At 47.1% G+C, this 11,083-nt stretch overlaps 1 protein-coding gene across 1 annotated transcript in view; it reads left to right on the forward strand.

Annotated features, from left to right (window-relative positions):
* Positions 1-370: 370 nt before the first annotated feature.
* LOC135811728 (tyrosine-protein kinase receptor-like) overlaps positions 371-11,083 on the forward strand; it is a 30,801-nt gene continuing 20,088 nt past the window's right edge. The window contains exons 1-6 of the mRNA XM_065324968.1: positions 371-1,115; positions 5,648-5,689; positions 8,508-8,600; positions 9,196-9,235; positions 10,122-10,345; positions 10,981-11,083. The exon at positions 10,981-11,083 is cut by the window's right edge and continues 2 nt beyond it. Coding sequence (XP_065181040.1) covers positions 945-1,115; positions 5,648-5,689; positions 8,508-8,600; positions 9,196-9,235; positions 10,122-10,345; positions 10,981-11,083 — 673 coding nt within the window. The 5' untranslated portion in view covers positions 371-944. The remainder of the gene's footprint in view (positions 1,116-5,647; positions 5,690-8,507; positions 8,601-9,195; positions 9,236-10,121; positions 10,346-10,980) is intronic.

Genomic DNA, 11,083 nt, shown 5'->3' on the forward strand with positions numbered 1-11,083 from the left:
CCTTGTCTGGTCTAGTGTGCGTGCCTTGAGTAGGTACTAGGTATGTGTGAAGTACTACATGTAGTAGTACTAGTAGTACGAAGTAGTTCGTGCAATGCATGTCAGAAATGGTATCAAAGCATTCGTACTCGGACTCAAGTGCTAGAATCGGAGCCCTCCGCGCTAGCGCGCGTCGGGCTCCGATTCCGCACTTTCGTCCTCGTACTCATGCTCGATTCCATACATAAAGGAATGCGATCGGATTTTGGGTGTTCATTCAGGGCACGTAGATCTACATGCTAGCTAAGCGCGTAGATCTACCGACCGTCACACTTGACGTGCCAAGGTGCAATGTGGGCGCAACGGAATACGTCTCGAATTTCGTCGGTCGTTCTGCACAGGTGACTCAGCTCCCGCACGTCCTCGGCTTCGACTTTCGACGATGAATGCTTGGACGATGACTCGACGATATGTCGACAGTAGATCTACGGTGCATTCCAAGATCAAGATCTAGATTAGCAGATATGCGGGTGTATGCGCGCACTTCCGTGAAGTACTACTACTAGTAGTACTACCGACCCGTGGAGTGTAGCCTGCTTGGGTCAGTGAAGCCACTGAAGGTCTCCTTTCCGGCAGTTCAGAGCAGTTCAGATAGAGTTTTGGCCTGCTGAGCGATGGACGAAGTTTAATTTGCTAGCTCTACTTGTCCAAAGAGGCAAAGTGTTGTGTTCATAAATAACTATGGCGTGTTCCAAATCCCTGGGAAAAGGCTCACAACTGACGTTGCCCGGGCCAGAATGTACTTCGAACTACTAGTTCCTACTTCAGCGCATCTATTGGTGTAAGTATTCGTCGCATCCTGCGCCTGTTGGGGTGGCGCGTCAGCTACCAGAGTACGTTCATGTCCAACCTACCAGGACTTGAAACTCGTGTTTCTGGAAGAAAAAATTAGTTTTCGTCGCAGCATGTCATCCACTTGTAGAGGCGACGGCAGGATGGACCACTTCTGCCGATTGATCCTCCTTCTAGTTCTGGTGCTGAGCTTGAGTGCGCTGCCGGTGGTGTTAGTGGGGGCACAGTGTCCGGTGCTGCAAGCCAACGAGTCACACGTGGAGCTCTGTGCAGATTCCTGCGAGGTAAGAACTTGTTTTCGTATTTTTCACGTTCAGTATTTGCCTATCGAACGCCGCCCGTACCCTACAACTGCGCACATGCTGCACATGGCGCAAGTGGAAGGAAGTACCAGCACTGCAGTAGGGTTTGAGGAGTACCCTGACTTGAATCATAGTTGACTGGGGCGTTGGTTTGGTCCACACGGGACGGGAGTGTGCAAGCAGTACGGTAATACACTGTATCGGACACGCTCGTGCCGAGTCTGGGTCAACTGGTGATGATGGAGTGATACAGTAGACCTGGTTAGCATTTAACCGTTCACGCTATTAAACTCCGACCATCAGTGTGTACCGTTTTTTGTGTGTTTTCAAGACATGGTTAGTATTTCGGTTCCTGACATAGCGATCGACTTGTGACGTAACCCTAGTTGGAATCTTACCGTTTCGTTCTCCTGCTAAACAGCGCCTTCTATCGTCAAAACGATACCAAACCGAGGGTAATTTGGGTGTTGGGTGCGAGTACGGTTGGGTTTAGCGTGAGCGATAAAATGCTAACCATGTCTATTGGGTCCGAAAAACTGGAAAACTTTTTTTTTTCTGGCGGAAGACGGCCGACAGTCGACGCATTCCGTCATTCGGATTATGAAGTCGTAACCCATTGAGTGCTTTGTATCGTAAAGCCTTCCGTATTCCGTATTCCAAGTACATGACCGGCTGTACTGTATAAGTACAATTTTTCGATCACACAATCTTTCGTTAGATCACTCCACCAGCAGGTTCTTTACCAGAGGTGAAACCATTATACCGAATACTCGAAATAGAAATCGTTACAAGCCAACGAATCGATTATTCGAAAAGTTTCGATTGTTCTATTACCGGTATGCATTTTTATGTACTTCCATTCCTTGACCCTTCTGAACGTTCAGGGTGACGGATCTCGACCAAAAACGAAGTTTAATACGTAACGAATAGGGGACAAGAGAGTAGACGAGAGCGAGAAGAAGAAGAACGCAATAATCAATAGAGAACCACTGGAGCATGCGCTCTTCTGTACTTGATGGGATCTCATTGCTATGGTGAAGGAGCGGGACATGCGAATAGTGAGTATTGTACTTGAATACTGAATAGTATTTGACTATCTTAGTAGTAGTAGTGCGCCTATTTGATACACAGGTACTAAGTGTCGTCCTCCAAACTTCACGTGAAATTCGAAAACGACGGCGATCAAACAATTCCGGTAAACATCGTTGGTTACAGCAGCGTCCCGGCCCCATGGCCTCTACCAGTGGTCACCTGGAGGTTGGATAGTTCCGTTAGGAGTTTGGAGAGGATTCGTTGAGCGGATGCATCCACACTTTATTCAAGTCACGGCACGGAAACACAGCGAGAAAATTGAAGAACACATCGTCGCCAATCCGCAGGTATCCGCCGAAACTCAGTGCACCTCTTCATTGCATCCGCAATAGCCCGTTGCTGGTAGAAGCCTCCAGACAAAGCGGCCTTGTGCACTCCCAGTGTTCGATTCTCCTTGTCCGAGTAAAAGACCATTTTCGTCACGTGCTTAGCATACAGGCTGCGAATATAGTCGGCGTTCTGGAAGTGTGGCCAGTTAAAAATGACAATCAACAGAAGATGTGCGAATGGCAACTGCTGATCATGCGTCTGCCCGTGTATTGGGGAATTAGTGCTTGGTCTTCTAGTTTTCCGCTCGATTGCAATGGACTTGTTTCCGTGGAGACCTCTCCAGGCGTCACAACACTTCTGTCACATTGAACTGCACAGGCTGGGACGCATGCTCAGGCGCTGGCTGGCCGGCGATATTGCAGTTGGCTTGAAAGAATTCTTCAAACGAAATCCCTGGTCCTGGATGTGTGTAGAATACAATCATGGTGCGGCGATCATCAACGGGACAGTTGCCAACAGAACAGGAACAGCGGCGTGATGGCGTAGTATTTGCGGCATCCTGGCAGGTGTTCGCCTGGCCATTATTTATCCTCGTGGTCGGGCAGCAACTGATTTTGGTTCGTACCTCCGCTCCGCTCGATTTACTCCATTTGTACTAGTACCAGTAGTCCAAAGAAATGTAAACCAGTGCGTTGTCGACATGTCCCTGCACAGCGACTTTGTGACTTTGTCACACTTTTCCAGCTTGCTGGGAAGACTCATGTACGAGCTCCGTGTGACTGACTAGACTGTGATGCATGCTGGTACAGTAGTGGCATGGGTAGCTAGCTGTCCATCCAAGGCTGCAAGCACAGTCAGTGCACGCCCACTTGACTGATACTACTGTAGGACATGTATATATAATGAGGAAGCAAATCTAACGTTTTAACGGATGACATTTCTTCGTTATAATAAGATCCGTTGAGGCCGTATTGCTTCATATATGCTGTTGTGGATATGGCAGAATACTGCAAGATCGTTAACATATCTTCTCGTTAACCTATGAATTTTGTACAATCGTTAAATTTGCGACTCGTTATAATAACATGTCTTACAGTATGTTGAAGTTGTGGGCGTCCTCATCCCGCTGTTGCAGGGCAAGTGATTCCGAGTGAAGCTCAGCTCAAGATACCGGCACGGAATGCTTGCACTGCACTGCAGCAGTCACAGATGGAGTACAACCCCCTAGCCCTGCCTTGATTGATAACTACCAGACTGCACTGCAGCAGTCACAGATGGAGTACAAGCCCCTAGCCCTGCCTTGATTGATAACTACCAGACTGCACTAAGTAACTACAGTAGTACTAGTAGCATGTTGGCTGATGGCCAGCATGTTTACAAGGCAGAGGCTGCAGGACACACACTTGACTGGAGTCTGTGCTGAGAGCCACACTCCCTCCCCCCCCCCCCCCCCCCCCCAGAATAATAATATTCGCGGGATCCGCGTCGGCATCGCTTGAATGTTCAGAAACACACAAACTAGCCTTCACTTCCGAAGGCCACCACTATGCCTGTTAACCTTAGTGGCGAATGCAGACCTCACAAGTGAGTCAGGGGAGAGGAGGTTAGTAAGAATAAAGAGGGTCTAAACCGGGGCTTGACCCGGTTTAATTTAACTACTCCCTGGTTCAAATACATGCAGTCACAAGACCGGGACAACCAATGATGACTGTACTGTGTAAGTACAAAATTAGTTCACGAAATCTTTCCCTAGATCACTCCACCAGCAGTTTCGTTACGTACTAAAGTTCGTTTTTGGTCCAGGTCTGTCACCACGAGCGTTCAGAAGAGGCGAGGGATCGAAGTTCGCTTCGTTGCGCAGGCACTAAGTGCCGTCCTCCCAACTTCATGTGAAATTCGAAAACGACCTTGTTTGGCCCCATGGGCGGAGCCCAGAATAACTGGGAGTTGTACATGTACGTGTAGTTAGATGTTTTCAGTTTTCACCCAAGCAAGGCTTATCTGATAATATACATGTAGCCGCTGCAAGTGACGTGCATGTACATGTATGCCTGTTGTCTGTATTCCTGCACCTGACCACACAGTGAAGGTGCCCGTGAGATAGTGTATAGGCAGGGGGTGTTGGACACGGTACGGACACTGAACGGTCACTGCGGTATTGAGCATATTACCTGTTGCCCCATGTACCCTTGAATCAATAATAATTATAATACACTGATTTGGGCTCTAAATTGCCGAAATATTCGCCTCGGCCACCTCTCCCAAGCGAGTAAATTGTACTTCAGATGTTTGACAGTACCACACTAAACTACCTATTGTACTTCAAATTTCTGACCACGCCACAGTAAAATACCTTCCACCCCCCCCCCCCCCCCCCCATAGCTCCAGCACTACAGTGACAGTGTATTGTCAAGCCTCAAGAGTCCTTGCTTGTGGCCTCTTCATGATAACGTGCAACAGCTTTTCAGTGGCTCGGAAGGCAGTGTTTGATTTGAGTGTGTTTGTGTTCGCTGCACTTCAACCAGTGACACCTCTTAAGTACCAACTCACCTCATTCTCAATTCTATCAATGAGCTGGGGTTATAAGAATGAGTCTAGTCTATTAATTTAAGTCCAGCGGGAGTGCACTTCCTAAGCAGTGCTTCCCAGGTATGGTGTGGAAATAGAGTTCCTTATGACAAGAGCTGTTGTAGGCTAGCATGTGGTGCTTCCCGTCATGGAATCGTGCTGCCAACTCCTCAGCCATTCTTTGTTCCCAATGGCCTAAATCACTCATGGAGAGATCTTATCTCATTCACAGCATGGTGTTACTATCCTTTGGAGTACAGTCATGCACTTTGATTCGTTCTGGAAATTAACAGGGGGGGGGGGGGGGGGGGTGTGGGGGGGGGGGGCATAGATGGTGAATGAACTCCTTGAATCCAGCAGGGTGTTACAGCCCATTGGAGCACTTTTGTTTCACCCTGGGAATCCAGGGGGGGGGGGGGGGTAGGGGCAGAGGGTGAATAAACTCCTTGAATCTGCTGTTTATCATTGCAGCCACATTTTCTATTTCCCTCCGCGTCCTTAGCTTCTCGTGAGAACTGAACATTCTCCCATTTCCTGCAAATATTTTCTGTAATCATTTTCTCTCTATGTTTTACATCCTGCAGAGTCAGCTGAGAAATAGAAATGTGTCATCGAATGAAAGCTATGTAAGTTCTCCCTGACAGAGACGTGGATATTTTGCCTCCAAAACTTTCAGACACAAATAATGTCTACGTGGCCGATTTGTTCTTGGAAATTGCTGGAAAATGAGGAAATTCAACCAACTTCCTTTAGGAAGGCTTTCAAGTGGTTAGGGCTTGAGTATTTGTATGTACTTCTCAAGCTCAAGCTGCTCTGGCCTTGGTCATGCACATCCTCACTTGGTTGTGTGCATTCATGTACATGTACTTGTTATTATTCCCGTAGCTATGCAGAAGACGTTACTTCAGTAACGTCTGGCGCTAGCCAGGGTCCACACAGCTTTAATTCCCGTAGCTATGCAGAAGACGTTACTTCAGTAACGTCTGGCGCTAGCCAGGGTCCACACAGCTTTAATTCCCGTAGCTATGCAGAAGACGTTACTTCAGTAACGTCTGGCGCTAGCCAGGGTCCACACAGCTTTAATTTGGTGTTTGTTTGTGTGTTTGTTTGTGTCACGCCTGGCGCTATCTGTATCTGACGGCAAAAAAGCATAGGATGTTATAAATTTTTCAATTCTCCTTTTTTGCAAGCATATCCTGGGATTCGAACCCGCACTATCGCCCTACATGCATTCCCCCATACACTTCGCATTCATACCCATTCTTCCAAGTTGCTTTACGTTATTATCTTGCGTTTGAAAGCCCTATTTGAATATTGCGTGCAGCTGTATGTGGCCAGCTGTGTTTGATGGTACGGTATGGTACGGGAGACGGTGTCGTATTACCCTCGATCGTACCTGTCCCGTACCTATCCCCTACCGTACCGTGCCATCAAAGACGGCTGGCCACAATGCATATTCAAATAGGGCTTTCAAATGCAAGATCACAATGTGAAACAACTTGGAAGAATAAGTATGTATGCGAAGTGTATCGGGGGATGCATGCAGGGCGCGCGATAGTGCGGGTTCGAATCCCAGGTTATGTCTTTAAAAAAAAGGAATTTTTTAAAGAATTTATAACATCCCTATGCTTTTTTTTGTCTAGGTCATCAAGGCAAAAAAGCATAGCGTAGGGCCCTGAGCTTCCAAGCTCTCTCGTTTGGTGTTTGTTTGTGTGTTTGTTTGTGTCACGCCTGGCGCTATCCGTATCTGACGGCAAAAAAGCATAGGATGTTATAAATTTTTCAATTCTCCTTTTTTTCAGGCATATCCTGGGATTCGAACCCGCACTATCGCCCTACATGCATTCCCCCATACACTTCGCATTCATACCCATTCTTCCAAGTTGCGTTACGTTATTATCTTGCGTTTGAAAGCCCTATTTGAATATTGCGGGAAGCTGTATGTGGCCAGCTGTGTTTGATGGTACGGTACGGTACGGGAGACGGTGTCGTATTACCCTCGATCGTACCTGTCCCGTCCCTATCCCCTACCGTACCGTGCCATCAAAGACGGCTGGCCACAATGCATATAACTCAAATAGGGCTTTCAAATGCAAGATCACAATGTGAAACAACTTGGAAGAATTAGTATGTATGCGAAGTGCATCGGGGGATGAATGCAGGGCGCGCGATAGTGCGGGTTCGAATCCCAGGTTATGTCTAAAAAAAAGGAATTTTTTAAAGAATTTATAACATGCTATGCTTTTTTTTTGTGTAGGTCATCAAGGCAAAAAAGCATAGCGTAGGGCCCTGAGCTTCCAAGCTCTCTCGTTTGGTATTTGTTTGTGTGTTTGTGTCACGCCTGGCGCTATCCGTATCTGACGGCAAAAAAGCATAGGATGTTATAATTTTTTCAATTCTCCTATTTTTTTTCAGGCATATCCTGGGATTCGAACCCGCACTATCGCCCTACATGCATTCCCCCATACACTTCGCATTCATACCCATTCTTCCAAGTTGCTTCACGTTATTATCTTGCGTTTGAAAGCCCTATTTGAATATTGCGGGCAGCTGTATGTGGCCAGCTGTGTTTGATGGTACGGTACGGTACGGGAGACGGTGTCGTATTACCCTCGATCGTACCTGTCCCGTACCTATCCCCTACCGTACCGTGCCATCAAAGACGGCTGGCCACAATGCATATTCAAATAGGGCTTTCAAATGCAAGATCACAATGTGAAACAACTTGGAAGAATGGGTATGAATGCGAAGTGTATGGGGGAATGCATGTAGGGCGATAGTGCGGGTTCGAATCCCAGGATATGCCTGAAAAAAAAATAGGAGAATTGAAAAATTTATAACATCCTATGCTTTTTTTGCCGGTAGATACGGATAGCGCCAGGCGTGACACAAACAAACAAATGTATGCGAAGTGTATCGGGGGATGCATGCAGGGCGCGCGATAGTGCGGGTTCGAATCCCAGGTTATGTCTTTAAAAAAAAAGGATTTTTTAAAAGAATTTATAACATCCCTATGCTTTTTTTTTGTCTAGGTCTTCAAGGCAAAAAAAGCATAGCGTAGGGCCCTGAGCTTCCAAGCTCTCTCGTTATTTTTATTATTTTAATTTTACAAAGACCACTTAAATGCCAAATATGAGATGGAGCCTATAGGGGAAGCACGCACAACCTGAATCGTGGCAGTGGTGGTGAGGTTTAGGAAGCTCCGCCGACCTGAGGTCTCGACTCCATGGCCACCTAGACGCATGTATGTGTGTATGTGTGTATGTGTACGTGTGTGTACATGTGTGTGTGTGTGTGTGTGTATGTGTGTGTATGCGCACGTGTGTGTGTGTGTGTGTGTATGCGCACGTGTGTGTGTGTGTGTGTGTGTGTGTGTGTATGTGTGTGCATGTGTACGTGCGTGCATGCATGTGGGTGTGTGCATACACATGTGCTTTTCCGCAGGCATTACGTCGCGAGGCTGATTCAATATTTTGTTACCAATACTGTGAATTGGCCTACACGCGGGGCCTTTGCCATTGTCGGACAGCCAAATGCGTAAGTATTGTGTTTATTTTCTACTTTTTTGCCTCTTTCTTTTCCGTTATAAGAGTGTTTGTTTAGTATTCCTTCCATTGTTACGTACTTTCACCGAGGACCGTAACAAGAAAACGGTTCTGAACACTTTTTCATTGTACCATGCGTCTGTTTTTAAAAGCGTATCGTCTCAACACATGGTTTCCTGCAGTCAGTGCCGTATTGTCCAATATAGTCGACAGTGATTTAGAGATGCGTGACAGTAGACTGTTTGGTATCCTTGAGATTCTTACACTTGGCTATCTCATGAGTGTGGAGATGTACTGGAAACTTGGAGTTTCAAAAGTGTTCCCTGCTGTTCAGCCTGTCTTACTAACCCTTGCTCTGAATGTGTGTGTGTGTGTGTGTGTGTGTGCGTGTGTGTGTGTGTGTGTGTGTGGGTGTGTGTGCGTGCGCGCGTGTGTGTGTGTGTGTGTGGGTGGGTGTCTGTGTGTGAATATATATATATGTGTGTGTGTGTGTGTGTGTGTGTGTGTGTGTGTGTGTGTGTGTGTGTGTGTGTGTGTGTGTGTGTGTGTGTGTGTGTGTGCGTGCGCTTGTGTGTGACCATCCTCAGTGGAGATCATTACCCTGCCTGGTGGCATGCGGCATAGCTGGTAAGAACCAGGGTTACACCAAAGTACAGTACTTCATTGCGTACATTACTTCACGGAGTTTTTTTGTAGCTGGCAATGGGTTGCTGTCAAATCATCATGAATGACGTGTTCGTACAAGTAACTCTGACAGTGTGCTGGTGACAGAGTAACTGTTGCCTACATGTTAGGGTTGGTCTGCATTCTTGTTATCGACAATACTGCGGCGTGTTTGTGTTTGTGTGCACGTGTTTGTGTGTGTGTGTGTGTGTGTGTGTGTGTGTGTGCGCATGTGTGTGTGTGTGCACGCATGTGTGCGTGTGTGTGCGTGCGTGCGTGTGTGTGTGCGCATTTGTGTGTGTGTGTGTGTGTGTGTGTGTGTGTGTGTGTGTGTGTGTTTTGGGTTCACATGGCGTCGCCAGTTGTGTGGATAAGACCGTTTATCTGGCGCTAGTCTTGATCTGTTTCTTTCAGATTCAGGTCTGCTGTCGTTGCTATGAGAGAAAATCTGTGGGTGCACATCCGATGCATTTGTAGATTAGCGTGCTTCTCTTGCGACGGGCGTATATGTAATGTACATAGTACATGGTTCATGGTGTGTGGGTATGTGTTCCAGTGTGTACTAATTGTTGCTCTCTTCATTGTTGGGGAACTGTGTGTTGCTCCCTACATGGGAGCACGCGGTTATCCTGCCGACTTGAATTCTCACTTGACTGACTCACGACTGCCATCCAGTGAGCACACTGAGAGGTCCATTGAACCGTCCACTCGGCAAACCTGCAAGAAAGCACCGCTCCCTGCTCAATACACACAGTGTTTCGGGGAATTCACCCCTCATCGGCACCCCCAAGCATCGCCGAAGTAGCACCAACCTCTCTTGATTGTTGTTGAATATTTTCCCGCTGTACAGGTGTGTTTGACCATGTTGCTAGCGGCACGAACACACTGCAGACCTGTCTACGCACAACCGTGTATCCGGACAGGAGTATCTCGATGGACGTGGCGTGGCTACCACTTGTCCATGATCTCAAGCACCTTGGTTTGATCAGCACATACGGAGCAACTTACAGACCAGCGGATAGTGTCAATGACGGAAACTTCGTTGTTGACCACCCGCATCAAGTATACCGAAACGTAAGTATTCGTATGTGTGTGTGTGTGTGTGTGTGTGTGTGTGTGTGTGTGTGTGTGTGTGTGTGTGTGTAACTTACAGCATTGGTTATGCCTCTCTCTGTGCCTCCCCCCCCCCCTCCTCTGTCTCTCTCTCTGTCGTTCTGTCTGCCGGTATTTCTCTCTCCCTATTTCTCCTTTGAAGGCCCAAGAGAAAATTTACTCTTAATTGGTGTATCCATTGCAAGTAAGAGTTCAACATGCATTTAAATCATGTAGTCTGGTATCAAATTTGCTAAACTCATCACCAAATCTTGAACCATCCTGATCCTGATCCATGGTTTATGGACAGTGGAAATGCAAGAAACCATTTGGATTGTGCCACATCTCGAGCCTGATGAAACTATCTGCCTTTGCCAAGATTCAAATTCTGATATATTATAGATATCCCGATTGGTTGAGAGACTCGCGTCCTCTCCCCTGACTCACTTGTGAGGTCTGCATTCGCCACTAAGGTGTACATGCATAGAGGTGGTCTGCGGAGGCGAAGGCTAGCTTGTGTGTTTCTGAACATTCAAGCGAAGCTGGCACGGATTCCGCAAATTAAAAAAAAAGAAGTTATATCCATGTTTGCCTGTGTATCCTCCCTGGTGTGTCAGTCTCTTCTCCCAGGCGTACTGCATGTGTCATGTGACGTGACCAACACGGACACCAGCTATCAATGGAACAATATCGTCCCCTACAATGTCATCATATTCCTCA

Source organism: Sycon ciliatum, chromosome 3 (assembly GCF_964019385.1).
Source record: "Sycon ciliatum chromosome 3, ocSycCili1.1, whole genome shotgun sequence".
Taxonomy (NCBI): domain Eukaryota; kingdom Metazoa; phylum Porifera; class Calcarea; order Leucosolenida; family Sycettidae; genus Sycon; species Sycon ciliatum.